Here is a 22963-nt window from a genome sequence, read left to right as displayed (position 1 = left end):
GCGCGAGTGAACACAGCAGCAGAAAAAATGCCTAATTGCTAGGTTTTTTGTTGTAAAAAGAGGTCGGGGACATCAAATTTACAAAAAGAAGGTGTTACATTTCACATGTAATATTTTTTTTACATGTCATACGTTTAATTACATTTAAACACAATGATTATATTTTAGTCTCATGTAATTGCTGGATTTATCGATTTTGCTCGCCCAGTACAAATTGCGGATCGGTCGAGCGACAAATCCGACTTCTCATCTCTCAGAAAACAATAAAATTCTTTGACGAAAATGTGTTAGTGTGCGTGTTGTGACACTTGTGATTCGTCCGTACACAAACACAGATCGAGGTGTGCAAGATTTGTCTGTGTAGGGTGTTATTTTCTATGTATTTGTGTCATCATTACAGATTGGATTTTGTATGTAAGTGTGTGAGAAGTGCGACTGTGTGAACGTTCCCCCCCCCCCCCCGCGAAAAATGGCAGAATGATTTGAATGTCAAGATATCGCTTGGGCCTATCCCTTCCGACGTGTCGGAAGCCCGTGTTGATCGAAGCTCACGCGACATGTTTCGGAGAGCCTAGGTCTCCTTTCTCAAACACTAACAGTGCGAGCAGCGTTCACGACGGCCGTGTATCGCGTACCCGATAAAACTATTCAATGTTAGTATGTCTCACAACAGTTTAAATTCGATTAATATAAACCTCTAGCGATTATGCTATTTATGTTAATTTTAAGAAAATCAAATATTTAACCTCCTAAGGCCCAAGGTCCTACCCATAGTACTTATTAACTTTCTTATTCAGACCCAGCTCCTACAACAATTGTGTAGTCATAGCGTACCACGGTCCTACCAGTAGGACTTAATAGAAAACCCATTTCAAATTTTGCGCTTATCGAAATTGGCGTGTACGAACTTCTAAAGGACTGTTTTGTTTTGTCTGTGAGCCCTTTAACAAGTTCGTAAAAAAAAAATCAAAGTGCTGTACAAGGTGCTGTATAAGTACAATAACATTAAAAAAAGTATTTTAAGTAATTGGGTCTGAATGAGTATAAAACAATAGTACTACTGGTAGGACTACGGGCCGTACTGACTACATACTCAATTTTTCGTTGGGCCTTAGGAGGTTAAGTTCATTTTTAGTGAACTGTATTGTTTTTATAAGTAATAAAGAATCTCTAAAACCTCATCTAATCAATATTGTAAGACTGAATTAATTGTATCCTACCTGTAGTCGGACTCTTTCTTGCCGTCAGCAAGGAACACAGTGAAGTCGTGGTTGTCTTCTAGAAGCAGTTTAGCCGTGAGCCCCGTGCAGTTGTGCAGCACGTACGGCGCGCCGTAATACTCCGATTTGGTAGTCTAGAATGATAGATAAATAAATGGACGCTCATTCATTCATTCATTCATTCATTGGATTCATTTCATTCATTTGACGACCGGTCTGGCCTAGTGGGTAGTGACCCTGCCTGTGAAGCCGCGGTCCTGGGTTCGAATCCCAGTAAGGGCATTTATTTGTGTGATGAGCACAGATATTTGTTCCTGAGTCATGGTTGTTTTCTATGTATTTAAGTATTTGTATATTATATCTATCGTTGTCTGAGTACCCACAACACAAGCCTTCTTGAGCTTACCGTGGGGCTTAGCCAATTTGTGTAAAAAATGTCCATTAATATTTATTTATTTATTTATTTATTTATTTATTTATTTATTCATTAAAATTAAATGGATGGTATAGCTTTAGCGGGGTTTCACATTAAATATTTTGCAAGAATATATGTTGAAAACATAGGGTAAACCGAAAAAATAGCTGTAATTCTATTTTGGAAGGCTAAACAATGATGCGATCATGCGATAAATCTAATACCTTTAAACGAGCAATTCTTGTTTATTTATTTATATATATATTTCGGGGATCTCGGAAACGGCTCTAACGATTTCGATGAAATTTGCTATATGGGGGTTTTCGGGGGCGAAAAATCGATCTAGCTAGGTCTTATCTCTGGGAAAACGCGCATTTTCGAGTTTTTGTATGTTTTCCGTGCGAAGCTCGGTCACCCAGATATTATATCATTATAACCAACATAATCTTTACATATAACAAGTGATTGAAGACATAAACAACTATTATACTGTATATGAGAAAAACTTGTGATAAAAAAAGAGTATGCCAATATTGTATGTAAAGCCTAGGCCTAAAGTAACAAAATATGATACTTTTTCTCCCAATTAGCTGCTAATGTTATTTATTCTACATATAATGCTTTAGTTTAGTATTTTTGTTGTCAAGTATGATCATAGATGGCGTTAGCTGTACGCGTGGACGTGGAATGGATTATGTAATAACAAGTTTTAAACTGACAAAGTCGCGAGAAAAAGTAAATATAGGAGTTGAAGAGCTACTTACCTTGTCTTCATTTAGTTTCGACAAAACGCTTCCACTTTGGTCGGCGGTGTCTGCGATAGCAGCCGAGAATGAGTTTCCAAGGAGAGTCAGCACCTGAAAATAAACATATTACAATAACCGTATAGCTCACCTGTATAAAGACAATTGTATGAATATGAATATGACCAAAAACTCATACACTCAGTATGCGAAGTCTAAAAAATCATGTTTCGAGTATGATAGATAAATAAAACGGCACTTTATGCATTTTAATTATTTGCAACTGACATTGTCGGTTAAATCTCAAATTTGTCTTTTAAAATCCTCGCGATTCTTATCGTGGTAACAAGGTGTAAAATCTAAAACAATGTTTTTTTTACTTCTTCTTCCTCGCGTTATCGCGGCATTTTTTGCCACGGCTCATGGGAGCCTGGACACACTACATATAATAAATTATATTAGTTCACAAAATCCCAACTAGATGGCGCTAGTAAAACCTGAACACAACAGGTTCTGCACCTAGTGATTGATGGTAATCGGAGAGACTCGAAAAGGTAACAATGTTGTGAATGTTGTTTGGCAATTGGATATTTAGACCCACTATACTAAATTATATTAGTTCACAAAATCCCAACTAGATGGCGCTAGTAATACGCTTACTTAAGCTTAAAATAGACGTTCGTTGTTCGTATCTTACCTCCATGCCGCTCCTAGTGACAGTGATTTCAAGCGTCTCTTGGCTAGAAATGGTGACAGTCTTGTTGGCTTGCCGGTGAGCTATGAGCGCCACGTTGGCTGCCTCGTCTGTGAGGTCGATGACACTTTGTTCCACTGCCGGACGCATCACTACCTATAAGCAGAGAATACATAATATTAGTACAAAATTATCACTGTCTAATAAAACCGATGTTTGATAGAAAATGACGGAAACTTATTTTCGCTCATTAGAGTGTGCCATAATGATAACTCGGAGCAGTTGTAAAACGATAAACATAAAAAAGCGGCCAAGTGCGAGTCGGACTCGCCCATGAAGGGTTCCGTATGTAGGCGATTTATGACGTACAAAAAAAAAACTACTTACTAGATCTCGTTCAAACCAATTTTCGGTGGAAGTTTACATGGTAATGTACATCATATATTTTTTTTAGTTTTATCATTCTCTTATTTTAGAAGTTACAGGGGGGGGGACACACATTTTACCACTTTGGAAGTGTCTCTCGCGCAAACTATTCAGTTTAGAAAAAAATGATATTAGAAACCTCAATATCATTTTTGAAGACCTATCCATAGATACCCCACACGTATGGGTTTGATGAAAAAAAAATTTTTGAGTTTCAGTTCGAAGTATGGGGAACCCCAAAAGTTTATTGTTTTTTTTCTATTTTTGTGTGAAAATCTTAATGCGGTTCACAGAATACATCTACTTACCAAGTTTCAACAGTATAGTTCTTATAGTTTCGGAGAAAAGTGGCTGTGACATACGGACGGACAGACAGACGGACAGACAGACAGACAGACATGACGAATCTATAAGGGTTCCGTTTTTTGCCATTTGGCTACGGAACCCTAAAAAATGCGTAAAATGATTTAATATAAGTTATAAAGTTCACTTATTCCTTAAATTCCCATAGCAAATTTGTAAATAAATTGATTTTATGGCGTGTAATGAATATAAAATAAATATGAAACTTACGAACCCTTAACCAGCACCCGTGACTGAGATGTAATTGTTGTATTTCATTTATCGGAAATGAAAAGAAACTTCACGCGAATTTTCGCAACGTCTATTGGGGCCTTAAAGCTAAAAACTATACTCGGTCAACCAGATCTTGACAGTAGAAAAAGGCGGCAAATTTGAAAAATGTAGGCGCGAAGGGATATCGTTCCATAGAAAATTTGAATTTCGCGCCTTTTTTTACTGACAAGATTTGGTTGACCAGCTATAACCCCCTTATTCATAAACGCGCTACAACCCTCAATTGGCTAATAATCGTTTGTCCTTATCTGTCATCTTTCTTATGTATTTGTAAGAAAGGGATAAAAAATAATTCAACTAAATCAGAACCGTAAAGTTTTATGAATAAGGTAGTGTCTCGCAAACGTACCTCCATCTTCAGTTCCCACGGAACATGTTTGTACGAGTAGTCCTTAAGTACTTCCACGGGTTCTATCAGCGGCTCCCATACGGCACGCCCAAGGTTGTAGTACGACACTTGCATCGCCCACGTCGACTCCAGGTAGAACTGCAATGTTCAATAATTCACAATCATTTTCTTACTTTCTGTATCAATAAGGGCCGCTTGCGCGTTCAAGGGTTAGCCAATTAACTCGGAGTTAACCGTTTATACATGGTTAAACGGTACTATGTAAACTGTTAATTCCGAGTTAGTTGGCTAACCCATTCTCATGAAACAAAATGAGAGACGCAAGTACACATTGGACCAAGAAATTGGACAGATGGAATACCTAAGCGCTACTTGCAGCATTCCACTAACTCGGAGTTATCCAGTTAAACCGTTAACCCAGTGTCAAATTGTACTGGTAAACATTAACAGCAGGTTTAACCGGTCAACCTCGGGTTAGTGATTGGTACAAGCGGCCCTAAGGATGATTTCAAAAGTTAATAACTATTGCAATCTATTTGGTATTCGACTCAATTTTTTTCATCACACTTGCTCGAAAATGATCTTATTTCATACAAGTGTACCGAAGGACAAAGGCCTATATTCTTCCCAAGGGAGTTATGGTTTGTGAAAAAATTGTAACTCCCTAGGGAGTTATATAGTTCTTTCTGCGGCTGTCGGGATTTAAAGACCTCGTCTACAAAATCTCGCTTAAGCTTCAGTTCCTCCGAAAGCGGTGCCGTCATATAGCAGCCGTCTCCATACAAATACTACGACATATTTAGCCGTATTATTTAGTATGGAGACGGCTGCTATATGACGGCACCGCTATCCTATGATTCTCATTTTAATAATGGTAATTGGCCCCCTATAAGGTAAAGGGGCCTATCAAAAATTGCGCTCGGACTCCCTGACGGCAGCCGGGCGCGGGTAAGTATGTGTGGGTGTCAGCATCAGTGCTCTCACTTTACGATCACTGCGCACTATGCTCCCCGAGACAAGGAAGTTGCAGAGCGGCGGCCGCGCCGGTGTCATGCAGCTGCGCCGACACAACGATAGCGCGAGCTAACTAACGCGCAGCGACATCTAGCGAGAGATCTTGGCAAGTGGTTAAATAAAAAACTTTTGAATATGTTTCTGCTCTTTTTTAGTCGTGGTGATTTTAAGAAAATGTAAACATTTATAAACAAAAATCTTAAATTATAAAAAGCCAAAGTGTACACTTATGAGCTATTTGAAGAGGGTGTTTGTAATGAATGTCTAAACACGTTTTTTTGATACCAACTCGGTGGCTAACAAGCATACGGGCCGCCTGACGGTAAGCTGCCACTGTAATATATGGACCCTGTAACTCCAAAGGTGTCGACTGTCGATACAATGTATATTGTATAATAATGTATGCATGTCATGCAAATGCGAAAATCTAGTTTTTAAGTATAAAGGGGGGACGGCGCGTACGCAGTCCCCACTACCAAAAATTACGCATCCGAGTTATCCACATTAGGGATAATCGCAAGGGTCAACCCAACCGCAGTGCAATGGGAGAGTCTCGCCCTGGGGGAACCGCCTTCTTGATCACGGTATCCCCTATGCCAGGTAAGTATGAGTTTACTACAGTACGCAGCGAGGGTCGTCATTCGTGGAAAAATCTTAACACCGCGATGTACGATTCCGACGCGGAGAGAGCAGCGACATCTACCATCAAATGTTGGAACTAATTTCCATTGCCTCTCTTTGCTGCCGCCATTACGTTAACCACCAGAGTTGCCAGTTAGTTATTTTTTTGGTAACACTTATTATTCTACTTACATCAGAACTCCAGTCCTTGACTTGCCCAGTAAGCGACGCCTGCATGACCAGCACCGGGATCGTCTCAGTGCCGATCTGCATTTCCAGCGAGAGCACGATGGACGGACTGGACAGCATGCATATCTCGTCGGTCGGGGGCTTTTCTTTTGCCACCAGTTCTTGCGGTTCCTCCTCTAGGTCCATCGCTTCTTCCGCCAGCTCTGTAAGATTAGACTTGATTTAAATAAAAACGAACGAAAATTATTGAATTATTTAGTGTCGATTGCGCAAATTTTGTGTAAAGCTTTGGATTCCTCCGAAAACGGTGCCGTCATATTACGGCCGCTATATAGCGTTGACTGACGTCACTAGAACGTTGTCTATGTAAACAAGATGGCGCGGTTTCCTAGACGGCGTTACGTTACGTTGATTGTCAACGTAACGTAAGATGACGGCCGTCATGACCTTGTCGATAGTTTCGTGAACGTTTTATTAGATAGCGGTGACGCCATTTTGGAATAAATGACACGAGATTTGAATAAATGATTCCGTACTACGATTATTTTCCTTGTCTGATGATATTTCATCCTCCAAGTGAATTATAGATGATCAAGCAAATCTTGTCAGTAGGAAAAGGCGCGAAATTCAAATTTTCTATGGGACGTTATCCCATCGCGCCTACATTTTTCAAATTTGCCGCTTTGATCTTGGTGGATGACGGTGTGTTATGACGCCGTGGTACTTTCCACATGTCGCCACCGTAAAGACGGCCGTCTTTTGCTGCCGCTATATGACGGCCGTCATATGACGGCACCGTTTTCGGAGGAATCCAAAGCTTAAACCGATTTGTGATTCGGTATAAAACCAAATATGACCCTACAAAATTTTCAAAATTAGCCTACTTTCGAAGTTACAACAATATGCCTTAGGGTGATATTAAACCTGTCCAATATTTGATCAAAATTTCTATTTGCGTCTTCATTAATGAGAGTGAGACGCAATGCACATTTGATCAAATATTGGACAGGTGGAATGCCACCCTTACGCAAAAATAAGAGGCCGCGTGAAAACACCACAACCGTATGCATTGTGCGAGCAATGGTATGGATTTAAATTGAAGGGATGTTTACAAAAACAACATAACTGCTTAGAGCGGTTACACTTTTTTAAGAACATTGTCGTTTCAGGTGTCAACCAGTGTAGTCAGTTATGTTGTTTTTGTAAACATCCCTTCAATTATATTTTTGGTAAAACATAAGTTGTTATTATTACGCACAGACAAGATATACTCCAGACTGAGCATAGTAGCGCTACCCCCTCTGCCACAAATATACGGTAGTTTTACTCCATTTTCGAGTCAGTGTCTTTGTGTGACGTCCGTGTCTTTGAACGGACCAATCACGGCACGGGACTTGCTCACCTCGTCCCCCGCAGCATCGGTTTCATGAAATAATTGCTCTAAACTCCGTCTAGAGGATTCCTAGTCTATGTTGTTACGTATGCTATGTAAACGTAGAATGTTAAATAAGCAATAACTTACCAGTTTTCAAGAACCAATATGTATTAGGTTTGAAGGGCGCAATGTCCCACAGCTGAGAGTACATAATGATCCGATCAGCTTGCTGCGTGGTGTCTTCCTCTGAGCTGGTCATGGTTGCCATCACGCGGTTTAATAGTGCTATGATATCTGTAAATATATATTAAAATTGCTGTGAAATACATAAGAGAGTGCGCTAATGACTAAATAATGTATTAAAATAAATTATTTTACACCATGCATGAAATAAAGCACCAGAAGATTAATAGAGAAACATAGACAGCAGTTATTATTAGACTCAATTTCAATTTTAAAATCCCTATAAAACTATAAAGAGTGGGTTATTTGATTGTGATGTCATATGCTAGTGTTTCATATAAATTCCATAGTTGCATAGTCGTGTTGACAGTTCGAAAAAAGAAACTGATTTGACTAGTGGTCAAATGCCCTATTTTAAATGAGTACATGAAGACAACAACAGTAAGATGTCTAACAAGTCTAAAGACAACATATTCACTTACCGGGCGACACGGTAATCTTAAAGGTGATCATCAACATGCATACTGCATTTCGGCAGCCGAGACAATAGGGATGTTGACAATTTTTTGGAACTGGTTTCATTTTGTAGATAGACACGTAATAATTACAGAAAAAAATATTAAAAAAATATATTCATTAATTTTGAATAAAAAAACATGTATAATAAGTTTCGTGTTTCAATTTCGCGCCTAAACGCTCCAAACTGTCACGTGACCTTGATGACGTAACGGCGTTTTAAACAAACTGCTGTCAGTCATTTTTTTAAATTCTTTATATGGCAATTGACAATTTTTTTTAAAGCCTTAACACACTACCGCATCGGACAGCGACCTTCTTTCTCGCTCTAACTTATAGCTGCGTCCTTAACGCACCACCTTACACACTATCGATTCGTGCGCCGCACCGCACCAAGATCGCGTTTCGGTACGATAATCTGTAGACACTTAGGCAGGTTTTATAACTTGTCTTTGGTGATTCCACTGTGATTACGTCACGCGCTCCGATTGGCGTTTGCAGTCACGTGATACTGGGCATTATTTTAAATACATTTCATTATTTTTAAATTAATTTATTACGCATATTTACACATGCAAAATATGATTTTCCGCGTTCTAATACTCCCTGCTATGGTAAAAACATAACATGTTATATATTCGCGATTCATGTCAACATCCCTATTACAACTATAAATATGCGATTTCGAAAAGGTAACGCTAATTCTTCTATACAACCCGAACAGAGCCTATTTTAAGTGTAACAAGTAGAGATGCAACGGATAGTTGTTTGGCCGGATACCGGATATCCGGCCTGGACACTGGCCGAATATCCGGTATCCGGCCGCCGGATATTCGGCCGGCGGAACTATACCTATATTTTGAGTTTTGCAGGTGCGCGTCGTGCAGGTTTCGACCTGTTTCGTAATGAACGTCCGCGCGGACACATTTCTAGGAGCGTAAAGCTTTGGATTCCTCCGAAAACGGTGCCGTCATAAGACGGCCGTCTTTACGGTGGCGACATGTGGAAAGTATCACGGCGTCATAACACACCGTCATCCACCAAGGTCAAAGCGGCAAATTTGAAAAATGTAGGCGCGATGGGATAACGTCCCATAGAAAATTTGAATTTCGCGCCTTTTCCTACTGACAAGATTTGCTTGATCATCTATAATTTACTTGGGGGATGAAATATCATCAGAAGAGGAAAATAATCGTAGTACGGAATCATTTATTCAAATCTCGTGTCATTTATTCAAAATGGCGTCACCGCTATCTAATAAAACGTTCACGAAACTATCGACAAGGTCATGATGGCCGTCATCTTACGTTACGTTGACAATCAACGTAACGTAACGCCGTCTAGGAAACCGCGCCATCTTGTTTACATAGACAACGTTCTAGTGACGTCAGTCAACGCTATATAGCGGCCGTAATATGACGGCACCGTTTTCGGAGGAATCCAAAGCTTTACGAGTTTTATCATGTCATTACGTAGTAACATAGTTACAAGTGCGCGCGCGTATTTTTGTGTAAACAAATAAGTGTATTGTGTGACATTGGTTACGTATACATTTCTATCTACTGTGTCGTTAGCATTATGACCGTGACTGTTTTTTAGATTCCATTTTTTACCCCAAAATGTGTTAATTTCACTATCCGGTATCCGGACGGATAGTAGGTCAATATCCGGTATCCGGCCGGATACTAAAATAACGGCCGGATAGGCCGGATACCGGATAGTAACCGGATATCCGGTGCATCTCTAGTAACAAGTATACATTCACTTACCGGGCGACACGGTGATCTTAATATTTGATATGGCGACGTCAACATGCATGCCGCAGCTCGGCGGCTGTGACAACGCAAAAGACATATTGGCCGGTTCGAGCAAATAACGGTGGCTTTTCTCTGCTTTGCCGAGAGTGCGGATGACCATTTGCAGGCCGGAGATGCCACCATCGGCGACCATACGCTCTTCGTTCTTGCGTAGCTTAAAACGAGCTTCCATCTGGAAATGTTGACATGCTCATTAAATATCTTGAATAAGTAGCGAACACTGTTGTGTGCGAATAGTTTTATTAATAAATACATATAATCACGCCTATTTCCCGGAGGGGTAGGCAGAGACCACGGATTTCCACTTGCTACGATCCTGACATACCTCCTTCGCTTCCGTTACTTTCATAACATTCCTCACACACATTTTATAAATTTATTAATACAGTGTGTAAATCCAATACGGGCGAATATTTAAACGGTGGTTAGCATAGGACCTAAAAAAAGTATATTGAGATAGATTTTACTTAGAAATGCATTGAAAATTTTAACCATACAAACGCTTCAACGCTTGTTGGCAGTTACTATGAAAAGCTCGTATCTCGTAATGTCATTATCATCTTCTGTATCTTAATGTTTACAGTACATTGCTGCTCGGTACATGTGGAAAAAATTAATCACGGGGTCATAATTAAGTGTAACTTAAAAAAACATCTTAATTAATGATAAGACGGGTAAATTCTATATCTGGTTTAATTTATTGCCCGTATTTGACTTACACACTGTATACTATATATATGTCACCGTAAAATTGTAAACACTCGTCATATTATAATCTCGCTGGTTACATTATAAACTGACGGTAGGGAGATTATAATCTAACCTAACCTAACCTACGTTAGATTATAAACTAACGGGTTCACAATCTTACGGTGTCATATATAGTTTTGACTGTATACACTTCGGTAAAATGATATGTATTCTCGGATTCCAATTTTAAAGGTTCCGTAGCAGAAATTACCAAAACGGAACCCTCAGTTTCATATCCGTCTGTCCATATGACACAGGCATTTCATTACAGAAACAAGAAAGTGCCACGAAATGGCGTGATCATGATGCTGGCGACTTCCAGCGTTGGTTTCCGATGAGATCTCCAGGTTAAAAATGTCACGGGAGGAAACAAAGAATATTAAAAGCAACATAACACAATAATGATTTTGTTACGTAGGTATGTACTAACAATAAGCATCAAGGCATCGTATGTTTTCTATTCGAGTGACTCCACAAGGATAATGTCTAGCTGCTCGATTTTTATGCTGACGGTCATAATGGACAGGCCTTTTTCTTTTACATTTATACTTAGCAGACTAATAGTAAACCTTATATCGTTGCAAGAAGGCTTACGAACGGTAAAGTAAGTGTTAAAGATACTCACATTAAGCACCAAGGCATCGCATGTTCTCTGCTCGAGCGACTCAACCAAGATGATATCGGGTTGCTCGATCTTTATGTTGACTGTCATCATGGACAACTTTTGCGGTTGCGGCTCCGCTGGTTGCGTCACGGTTGAGGTTCGCTTCTTTTTCACCGCTACTACCTGTAAGGACAAAAGACGAAGTGATGACATAGGAGTACGGCTGCATAATGACAAAAGGATCATCGTCACCTATTAAAAATAATTCTAATTGAACATAGATTGAGCATTACACATATTTACGAGTACGGTACGAGTAAAGCATTATGTGCGATTGCCAAGTCATTATATGTATTACAAATTAAAGATATCTTATTGATACGGTTTTAACACCCCCTGGCACTGATTAAAATAACCGACTCGGTTTCACATTACATCTCAAAACTTTTTTGTAGTAAAAGCGTTGCGAGACTTGCACCTTTTTACATGTAATGTTTTTGATGGGATCTCATCTCTTTTTGTAGGCAGTCCTTCTTTTCGGGTACTCATACCCATACTATGTATACACATATCATAACTAAACATATCTTCATTCATACTCACATCGTACATCGTAGTGTACCTTTACTTTACCTAATATTTGTGGGAACTGCAACTGTAACTTTGTAATATCATATATTTATATGGGATTACAAACTTACTTATGCAGTTCTTAGATCTTTAAAACGTGACTGATACTGCAATATTTTTAGGTTTTCCCTTTATGTGGCCATTAAACCCTAACTCTGTACCAAATTTCAGCTCTCTGAGTTTATGGGAAGTACTATTCTGATGATCATGAGTGAGTGAGTGTGTGTCATAAATGCGAAAGTTTGCTTTCGCTTAACTTCAGAACTAAATGACCTACAGACTTGAAATTTTGGATTTTAAGTATGTGAAAGCTAGATGACGAAAGATTTCTGCGTTCTGGTCTTATCCAGAGGTTCTCAAATAGGGGCCTGAAAATGCGGCGAAATGGTTCCAGTAAAGGATGGTACGGCAGTATTCGCTTCGCGCTCGACTTGGCGGGGGCACTGCCGTGTCCCCAGATTTTCTTTTTATGTTTACAGGGGGGGACGGCGCGTACGCAGTCCCCACTACCAAAAATTACGCATCCGAGTTATCCACATTAGGGATAATCGCAAGGGTCAACCCAACCGCAGTGCAATGGAAGAGTCTCGCCCTGGGGGAACCGCCTTCTTGATCACGGTATCCCCTATGCCAGGTAAGTATGAGTTCACTACAGTACGCAGCGAGGGTCCTCATTCGTGGAAAAATCTTAACACCGCGATGTACGATTCCGACGCGTTAACCACAGCGACATCTAGCGGCAAATGTGACCATTATAACTCCGTAATAAAAAAAAATGCAACCTTGTGTTTGACTTTGTTAGAATTGTCACGATAAGTATTCATTACTTGTTGAAAGAAAAGTATAGTTAGCGATAAAAGCTTATATGAATTTTTGAAAAAAAAAACTTATTTTAGGTGCTACTGTACTAACCTGAGGAACCTCTGATGGTTTTTCAAGCTTGTTCACAACGTGCGGGGACTTGTTTTCGGGGGCTTCCTCCAAGGGATCTTCAGAAGCCTCCTCCTCTAGTCCTGTTTTCATGAAATCCGCTATTTTGTTCAGGAAGTCCATGGCCAGGATGAGATTGAAACTAAACACCCTTATGTCGACTGAAAGAAGAAACAAATTATAGTCGAGTATGTCGATAAAAAAGCTCATAATATCAGTATTTGAAACGAAGGACCACTTTAAGATAAACAAAAAAACTTAAGTAAATCTTAAACATAGTTGTGTACAGTTTAAAAAAATTACTATTAAATGATTTTTTTTTTCAATACCTAATACATATCATTTTGGAAAACAGCTGATACTCTTTCAAACTGCAGGTTCGATTTTTAACAAACATAGCTTAGGACCACCACGAGATATCTTTTTACCACCACCAAATTTCTCCAAACCACATCGAAATCGGTCCATCTGTTTGAGAGCTACGATGCCACAGACAGACAGACATTCTCTCCCTCTTTTTGCGTCGGGGGTTAAAAACGCAATATATTACGTTTTTAGGACAACGACAATTATCTCTGTTTATTCTTTACGAAAATTAAATTGTAAGTCGACATATTTCTGAGTCTGCACCCCCTTACGTTATATAACAAATATAAAAAATATTTCCGAACACTTCAAAGCAAAAGCATAGTTTTCGCTTATATAAAAAATGTAACTTACTGTATGTGTCTTGATTCTTCATAGTGTATGTGATGTCGATCATACTTCGTATCTTGTCTGGGGCTGCCATCAAGGGTTCCTTGGCAACATCAGGCATCATATCTCCAGACTCTCGGCGACGCTCTAAGTACCTGAAGGCACGATAAATAGAAATGATTCTAAAAACCAAGAACATTTATACTAAATATATGTAGTTGGCATTTTATGCTTAAATACGGCATTGTTAGCTATCATATAAAAACCGGCCAAGTGCGAGTCGGACTCGCGCACGGAGGGTTCCGCACCATCAACTAAAAATAGAGCAAAACAAGCAAAAAAACGGTCACCCATCCAAGTACTGACCCCGCCCGACGTTGCTTAATTTCGGTCAAAAATCACGTTTGTTGTATGGGAGCCCCACTTAAATCTTTATTTCATTCTGTTTTTAGTATTTGTTGTTATAGCGGCAACAGAAATACATCATCTGTGAAAATTTCAACTGTCTAGCTATCACGGTTCATGAGATACAGCCTGGTGACAGACGGACGGACGGACGGACAGCGGAGTCTTAGTAATAGGGTCCCGTTTTTACCCTTTGGGTACGGAACCCTAAAAACGGACATTAACGAACTAGAGATGTATGTAAAATCATTGAGATAGACTTTTACGACCTCGTTGAGTTTCAATCAAATGTTGACATTATATACCTGGTTAACTTCGCGCCACGATCGGGCCTGGTATCGTCTAAAGTGCAGTCCACTAGAAGTAGCGACGTATTGATAGAGTTATCAGAGAACATGCGGCCTTTTACGGAGAAGAGTGCTAGGCAGAAGCGCGCCAGTTCGATGTCGCTTTCGGTTCCTGGTGCGAGATTCTGAAAGTTATACGACCAACGTATAAGCCATTCGTTTTAAAAGTGAGGTTATTAAGAAATTATAATTATTCACTATTGTACTAAAATCCGCTAAAGCTTTGGTTTCCTCCGAAAGCGGTGCCGTCATACAGCGGCCGTCTCCATACAAATACTACGACATCCATATTTAGCCGTATTATTTAGTATGGAGACGGCCGCTATATGACGGCACCGCTATCCTAGGAAAACCGATCTTAACTGATGCGCCATAACAAAATGAACGGAACGTGATGTGAACGTTATTCAAGTGGAACACACTACAATCTACATTCCTTCAGTTATTCAAATCGGTTAGATCTCTAAAGTCCAAACATCATTGTCTTCAACAAGCACTTTACTTCCATGATGTTAAATAGCGATGGGCGAGTCGAGTTATCTGATTCGAATCAGCCTACAGATGAGTTGATTCGAATCAAGACTATTGGCAATTCGAATCAACTCGACCACTAGCTAACTCGGCGAATGAATCGCCAATTCGCCAACTCGCCGAGCCGAGTCAACGCTATCACACTGCTACTAAGGCCATTCAAAAATAAACCTTAATACCGTAGCCTGAAGGCTCTTTTTACAACAACTGCCGCTCGATTCGCCGGCTCAACTCGAGTTGGTACTATGACCATTCAAAAATAAACCTTAATTCCGTAACCCGAAGGTTCTTTTTACAACAACTGCCGCTTGATTCGCCATCCCAAGTATCCCAACTCGAGTTCACTGCTAGTATGGCCATTCAAAAATAAACCTTAATTCCGTGCCCTGAAGGTACTTTTTACAACAACTGCCGCGTAACTGGCCGTCTCAACTCGCTCCGCGCCTGTGACCTTGTCTCGAACCACGCGAATCGTCGAGTCGAGTCAACTCGATTTTGAATTCGAATCAGCGGCCGAATCAATTCGAATGATTCGAATTGAAAAAAAGTGGACTCGTCACATCGCTAATGTTAAATTCAGAATTTTTAAGTAAATATGGGGGGGACGGCGCGTACGCAGTCCCCACTACCAAAAATTACGCATCCGAGTTATCCACATTAGGGATAATCGCAAGGGTCAACCCAACCGCAGTGCAATGGAAGAGTCTCGCCCTGGGGGAACCGCCTTCTTGATCACGGTATCCCCTATGCCAGGTAAGTATGAGTTCACTACAGTACGCAGCGAGGGTCCTCATTCGTGGAAAAATCTTAACACCGCGATGTACGATCCCGACGCGGAGCGCACAGCGACATCTAGCGGCAAATATTAGAACTAACTTTTGTACAACGCAGTGATATGTTATGATATGAGCAATGTACATTATATACTTACAGAGGTAGTGTTCACCAAGTCAATGACAAAACTATCCATGGTAAAAGCAAACTTGATGGTTGTCCTCGGTTTCCTGACATCCACATCTTTCACCGCTTCAATGGAAGCTGTCGTGGTTTTCCGCGCGTCTTGCTTGCTCGTACTTCTTACGGCCGCTTTAGACGTGGCCTTTGGGACGCTGGCATGAGATTTCACCTCCGTCTTCTGCCCCTCTTGAAGGTTCTGATTGAGAATTTTCATGATACTTCTGTAGTCGCTGTGGCCAACTCTGATCTGGAAAATTAATGTTCTGATTTACCATCAACTCATCAAGTATATTGAAAACTTGAAAAACTTAATTTCATGGTTGCCATCTCTATGATAACTTACACGTTTCACAAATTATCAGACACTAATGTGATTGGAGCGAATCACGGATTTGAATAGCTAATTACCTCAATTATTACGTAAGGACTGGTAAGGGTGGTATTCCATCTGTCCAATATGTTTGTCCAATTTAATGGCGTCTCACTCTCTCTCTCAAGCAAAATGTGAGACAAAACACACATTGGACAAAGAAATAGACAGGTGGAATACCACCCTAAGATATCCGTAATCCCAGAAATAATCTTATAAGGGAGTAGAAAGGGAAATGGAAAATGCATGATCCGTGATACCACAAGAGTAACACGGGGGTAAAAATCGGTTCTCTTTGGTTTAATAAACTTACCGAAATAGTCTTAAGTCTCCCTGATAAGTCCAAGTCTGGCAGAGGCTCGTACCAGGTCGAGAGGCTTCTCTTCACAAACAACTTCAAGCTCGTAGGTTTCAGAAGCTTCCTTTCGTCTTTCACCGCCGTCATATCGTCCACTAAACTCACGCAGGAAAGACGGATGTCTTCTAACTCGAGGGTTAGTTCGTCTACCGTCACTTTGTTGCTGACGTTCTGGAATCAAAAGAAATTCCAAAAGTTTGGGTCAGTCCCAATTTTATGTTATGACTTTTATGAGCCATGAATTTTCAGAATATTCAGGGCCAGCGCGAGCTACGCGCTACGAGCGTAGCCGATAACACGGGAAAAACCGTATGTAGCGAAAAGCGCCTACGAACAGTGAACTCCCCTAGCGAGTCGCTGGCAGTAAATGTGTTAAAACGCCATAAAATAATTAAGGAAACGTTTTTTTTTTAGCTAAAATCCTTATCCATATCTATGTACGATATATCATTTGATATTTACCAGTAGCTTTTCGGTGAAGAAAAACATCGCGAGGAAACCGGATTAATCCCAATAAGGTCTAGTTTCCACTCTGGGTTGGATGGCAGTCGCTTTCGTAAAATCTAGTGGCTAATTACTGGGATTAGTTGCCAAGCGGACCCCATGTTTACATAGCCGTGGCGAAAAGCCGGGACGTTTGTCGACGAAGATTATGAAGTATAAAGATCTACATGACCATCTTACCTGAACTTCCAAATCAACGAACTTATTTTGTAGCGTCATCCGGCCCAAATCAACCAGCAACGCCTTTTTACTCTTCGAGTTCTCAGGCACCACTATAATGGGTGCCGCCAGACGAACTTTCAACGCTAGTTTGGTGGAGTTCTGGTACGCATTTTGTACGTTGGCGCGGGCCGACTCGCATCGCGAGGAAACCGGATTAATCCCAATGCCAGATGGCAGTCGCTTTCGTAAAATCTAGTGGCTATGCCAATTCCTGGGATTAGTTGCCAAGCGGACCTCAAGCTTCCATAAGCCGTGGCGAAAAACCGGGACGTTTGTCGAGGATGATGAAGTATAAAGATCTACATGACCTATCTTACCTGAACTTCCAAATCAACGAACTTATTTTGTAGCGTCATCCGGCCCAAATCAACCAGCAACGCCTTTTTACTCTTCGAGTTCTCAGGCACCACTATAATGGGTGCCGCCAGACGAACTTTCAACGCTAGTTTGGTGGAGTTTTCGTACGCGTTTTGTACGTTGGCGCGGGCGGACTCGACCGCTTGTGAGGACGCCTCTATGATAGCTTGTTGGGCTGTTTGGAAATTATTTAGGAATTCCTGAAAAAAAGAAATTTGTTATTTACGATACAAGTGCGGAAAAGAGAAAATTCGAAACGAGTGGCGATAAATTAAAACACGACCGAAGGGAGTGTTTTAAATCGACACGAGTTGCGAATTACCTATTCGCACGTGTATCGAACAACGTTTTACAGTACATATGGCACTTTAAAGTTTCGACATACGCACGAAAAGTGCTATTTTACGCACTAGTGCGGAAAAGTAGCCCCATATGTACTGTAAAAATAATTTTCGTAATGTTCATTATGAATAAACGCTTAGTGTTAAATTGCTATTAGATTGACATGGCTGTTCGCAACTTGAATACAGATATGTATAGGAGAGGTACCTAATACCTATCAGGTGAACCTTAGGCTGGTGTAGTGATACTATTTGCTCGAAAAGTCGATTTTCTCTCTCTCTCTCTCTGATTTTTAAAGGGACATCAACGCTAACAAATAATTATACTCTAGAATTATATTTTGCTCCTTTTAAGATAAATAAAAAAATAAGTACTTGAGCAAGTAAGCACGACTACTACTAGCGCCATCTGTTTTAGTTTAGGTAAACTAAACTCTGAGCAAATCGCAATTTCATTATTTAATTACGTATTTACTAGAAATAAATACAGAAAGCTATTATAAATCGTTCTCTTCAGTATTTATTTATAACAGCATTGCCCATGTTAAACATGAATAAAAACATGAATATTATTCAAATAAGTAAGCATTTAAAAGAACTACTAGCGACATCTAGTAGCAGATGTGTAGACTAAATCGTGTGTTTAGTTTGAAAAAATCATTTTAACTCTTCAAAATGTTAATTTTAAGAGTTAGAATGTGACAGGTGAACAGGCGGAGGATATTGATATTATAACCAGCCTAAGATGCTACGGCCTAAGAATGACCATGAATAAATGATAATCTTTACAGTCAACCTACCAGCATAGAATTGACGAGCCAGTTGAGGAACACTATCCTGAGGCAGTTGATCTGCGCGTCATCGGATATTTTGACGTCACTGATGTTGTTTTTACTCATCCTATACAACAATAAATGCATATTTCCTGTCTACATGTATAATATTGATATTATAACCAGCCTAAGATGCTAAGAATGACCATGAATAAATGATAATCTTTACAATCAACCTACCGGCATAGAATTGACGAGCCAGTTGAGGAACACTATCCTGAGGCAGTTGATCTGCGCGTCATCGGATATTTTGACGTCACTGATGTTGTTTTTACTCATCCTATACAACAATAAATGCATATTTCCTGTCTACATGTATAATATTGATATTATAACCAGCCTAAGATGCTAAGAATGACCATGAATAAATGATAATCTTTACAATCAACCTACCGGCATAGAATTGACGAACCAGTTGAGGAACACTATCCTGAGGCAGTTGATCTGCGCGTCATCGGATATTTTGACGTCACTGATGTTGTTTTTACTCATCCTATGCAACAATAAATGCATCTTTCCTGTCTACATGTATGATATTGATATTATAACCATCCTAAGATGCTAAGAATGACCATGAATAAATGATGATCTTTACAGTCAACCTACCAGCATAGAACTGACGAACCAGTTGAGGAACACTATCCTGAGGCAGTTGATCTGCGCGTCCACGCTCATGTTGACGTCGCTGATGTTATTGCCCTGTTCAAGGTTGTACATCACCACTTGGACGTTCATCACGTCTCCGCCTAGGACTTTTAATATCTGCAAAATAAAATATTACACACTTTACAATATGAAACTTTATTTTATGATACATTGACATCTCAGTGACCATTCGCGTAAAAATCGCTAAACTGGTTATCTATTTACTCTTGTACCTAATTACAAAACCCCTTAACACCCACTTAACACTTTCAGCCAAGAAACCCATTTTCAATAAAAAATTAACCCACCTTGCGGATTTTTGGCAGCGAATGTGTTAAAGGATAAATTTCGTGGTTATTATAAAGATAGTTAAGTGTGCATCAAATGCATCAATATCAAAATCCGTTCAGCGTTTTTATGTGCAAAGGAATAAACATCCGAATATAACATCCGCTATAAAGTATACAGATCAGCTATTTAATTTGTATCTAAGTGTTCATGTTCAGCGTGTGCCAAATGAAACAGCAAAAATCATCCAAATTACAGTGGTCAAACCAAATTTGTCAGTAAATAAGAACAAAAAAAAACTATACTCATCCTTTTCTATTGGGTGCTAGTACTTGTGTAACACAAAGATTCTCTCTGTCTATGTTTGAAATGAGACAGTCCTTTGACAAACTATATATACCTTTTTATAGTTTTTTTCTGTTCTTTACGATACTTCCGGCGGCTAAACCCTTCTATTAGACAAAATAGCTTATAAACAAAAGAAAAACCCATACATACGTCTTTATGTATCGTAGCTGGATTCAAATCCTGCACATTGATATCAGCTATAGCGCAATCCACCTGCGTGTACGAGCTCTTCAATATCAGACCAGCAGCGGCCTTCTGCAGCTGAACCAAGCTCAGGCGACGTCGATCCGTCGCGAATTCTATCTCTACTGCGCCTATCTTAACGTTCACTTTCAGTTGTATCGTCTCCACCTGCTTTTTGCGTGTCTGCTTTGAGATACTGGCTGGAAAAGTTTAAGAGTTATTTATGAAAATATCATTTGGCATTTTCGGTTAAAAGTGTACCACTTACATTTTTTCGAAAAACCACCAGCATTTGGGTTAGTTATCACGAGGACTCACGAGGCCCGAAAAAAAATGTCATGTGTCTACAAATTTTGGGCGTCATTTTTGTGACGCTCCATACAAAGTGTGTGTGAAAATGCGTCACAAAAAGGACTCCCAAAATGTGTACGAAAAACTGGGGACACTTTTTTTCTTTGTTTCCACTAATCCTAGTAGTTCTGAGTAGAAATAACCCAAAAGTTGCTAGTTTTCCGAAAAAATAAAATTATAAACTTTTTTCTAAAAACCCCCTTATAAAGGTTCTTCCTAACTTTTTCTGTAAAGTATGTGCAGTTTAGACGGACTCTAATGAGAGCTAACCTTTCGATTTTACTGCAGACAGAAGTTCCTCGTCTTCGACAATAGTCTCCAATGGACCGGCGTTAGCGACCCGATCAACGGTGCTTTGAAGATTTTGCAACCGCGTCTACAAACAAATGTTAATTAAATATAAACTCATTTACCAACGGCATAGAGCACAAATTACAACAATTACCAACAGTTTTTCTAAGATGCCCGAATAGCGGGTGAGTTAGTATGTCTTGGATGGTCAATTCGAAAAAGACCTTCAGGTCTAAGCTTTTAGGTTCAATTAAAATTGTAACAACGTGCCATTAGAAGCGGCCGGACGGAGCTCACCCAGGTAAAGAATGCTAGCTACCGTTCCCATATCGCATACCAAATTGTTTACCTAGGTCATGTCACTATCTCTCGCACTCTTGTTATGTTACCACCACACCAGAGTAAATGAGAAGTTTTACGGCCCCAATCGTGAGCTTAGTTTGTGGATAGTGTAATGAAAAGTTATTACAACTTAACTTGTATAACTGTACTATACCTGATATTCGTTTACGATGATAAGTATCTCTTGTAGGCCTTCGAGATGAAGTAGGACTCTCAAAGTGGCGAAATCCAACTCGATTAGTTGCTCAACTGATCCGTAATGGCTTCTGAATTCTGGGCATTTTTTGTCGATCTGCAATATTTATTTGTATTCCGTGTATATTTTATAATATAATAAATAGTGAACCACTAGACTGTTGTGATGTCTTTACATTAGCCAAGCCACCCACTATCGCTAAATAAATAAACTGTTTAATTAAAATAAAGTAGTAATTGCTACGACGTATGGAAAATTACAATTTTTAGTTTCCCACCGATTTTCGAGTGACGAAATCGAGCGATCGAAATTCAAAAATCGCCCCCCCTGTATGCGGTAACTATGTATGCAACAAGTACAATAACCGTTAAACGCCATCGCCATCTAGATTAGGTATCTGCAGCCTAAATGTTTTTTACTATATTACAAGTCACAGTATATCTTCATCTATGTTTTAAACTATCGTAGATAACCGACTTATGTTGGCTTTGTAATTTCTTTTTACTTATAACAAATCAATTTTAGGCTATTTTTGTATTTTTATTCTAAAAGCATTTTTGAATTTGCGTTATTCTTTAATTTGCCAAGAAAAGCAAATTTAAAAAATGTGCAGGATCAATATTGCTCTAACAAAAAAAAAGAAGGGTGAAAATTACAAATATGTATCTTGTAATGTAAAATACAATGCCAAGAAAAGTTATAAATACTTACGTTGCTATACGTGACCGCGAACAAAGAATGGCCAGCCGTTCCTTCGCCAGTACTCTCCTCGTTTTTCTGAGTGACTTCAGGCGTGTCAATCATCTGTATCATGTTTCTCCCTTGCCTGTGATGTTGCATGCCGACCGCGCCTAGTCTCACAGTCGCCTCCAACATGAACGTTTTCTGGGTGGCGGTCAGTTCCAACATGTAGAGGGAGAACACTAAGAATTTGTCGTAGGATTGGCCGCTGATCGCTTTCTTGCGATTCACGCTTAGGACAAGTTCTGAGGAAGAAAGATAGAAAAATGTAATATTCCGTCCTTTTTATACCTTGTGCACTCGTATTTGCATTATTTGACACATGACGCTGACAACAGCAATAGAACGTAAAATATCTTGCACATCGAAATTACAAAGGAAGACAATTGCATTGCGAACGTTTACGTTCTACGTCTTTTTTTTTTAAATTTAGGGTTGGCCGGACAGTACCGTTATAAATCGGCAGTCGTCTAAATAAATCGATATAAATTTTTGATTTTAATCTCAAATAAAAATTCATTAAACGTCACAATTCGATACCTCAG

The 22963-nt window shown here is 39.6% G+C and overlaps 1 protein-coding gene and 4 non-coding genes across 5 annotated transcripts in view; all 5 read right to left on the bottom strand.

The window, feature by feature from the left end:
• Positions 1-22963, bottom strand: part of LOC134649648 (intermembrane lipid transfer protein Vps13) — a 122667-nt gene that overhangs the window by 59861 nt on the left and 39843 nt on the right. Inside the window, exons 18-36 of the mRNA XM_063504486.1 lie at positions 22389-22663; positions 21636-21773; positions 21119-21224; positions 20465-20697; positions 19640-19795; positions 17820-18059; positions 16732-16947; positions 16023-16295; positions 14519-14685; positions 13833-13963; positions 13095-13273; positions 11574-11735; positions 10151-10370; positions 7830-7976; positions 6311-6510; positions 4484-4621; positions 3076-3228; positions 2400-2492; positions 1221-1354 (exon numbers count right to left, since the gene is read on the bottom strand). Coding sequence (XP_063360556.1) covers positions 1221-1354; positions 2400-2492; positions 3076-3228; positions 4484-4621; positions 6311-6510; positions 7830-7976; positions 10151-10370; positions 11574-11735; positions 13095-13273; positions 13833-13963; positions 14519-14685; positions 16023-16295; positions 16732-16947; positions 17820-18059; positions 19640-19795; positions 20465-20697; positions 21119-21224; positions 21636-21773; positions 22389-22663 — 3361 coding nt within the window. The remainder of the gene's footprint in view (positions 1-1220; positions 1355-2399; positions 2493-3075; positions 3229-4483; positions 4622-6310; positions 6511-7829; positions 7977-10150; positions 10371-11573; positions 11736-13094; positions 13274-13832; positions 13964-14518; positions 14686-16022; positions 16296-16731; positions 16948-17819; positions 18060-19639; positions 19796-20464; positions 20698-21118; positions 21225-21635; positions 21774-22388; positions 22664-22963) is intronic.
• On the bottom strand, positions 5386-5509 carry LOC134649917 (U4atac minor spliceosomal RNA). Its single transcript, XR_010097012.1, has one exon. It is a non-coding gene; the product is annotated as a U4atac minor spliceosomal RNA (small nuclear RNA).
• LOC134649907 (U1 spliceosomal RNA) lies at positions 5944-6105 on the bottom strand. Its single transcript, XR_010097002.1, has one exon. It is a non-coding gene; the product is annotated as a U1 spliceosomal RNA (small nuclear RNA).
• LOC134649918 (U1 spliceosomal RNA) lies at positions 12663-12824 on the bottom strand. Its single transcript, XR_010097013.1, has one exon. It is a non-coding gene; the product is annotated as a U1 spliceosomal RNA (small nuclear RNA).
• Positions 15691-15852, bottom strand: LOC134649905 (U1 spliceosomal RNA). The gene has a single exon (XR_010097000.1). It is a non-coding gene; the product is annotated as a U1 spliceosomal RNA (small nuclear RNA).

This window comes from Cydia amplana, chromosome 7 (assembly GCF_948474715.1).
Source record: "Cydia amplana chromosome 7, ilCydAmpl1.1, whole genome shotgun sequence".
Classification (NCBI taxonomy): Eukaryota; Metazoa; Arthropoda; class Insecta; order Lepidoptera; family Tortricidae; genus Cydia; species Cydia amplana.
Note: the sequence above shows the minus strand (reverse complement) of the source record. Positions and strands in the feature narration are given on the sequence as shown.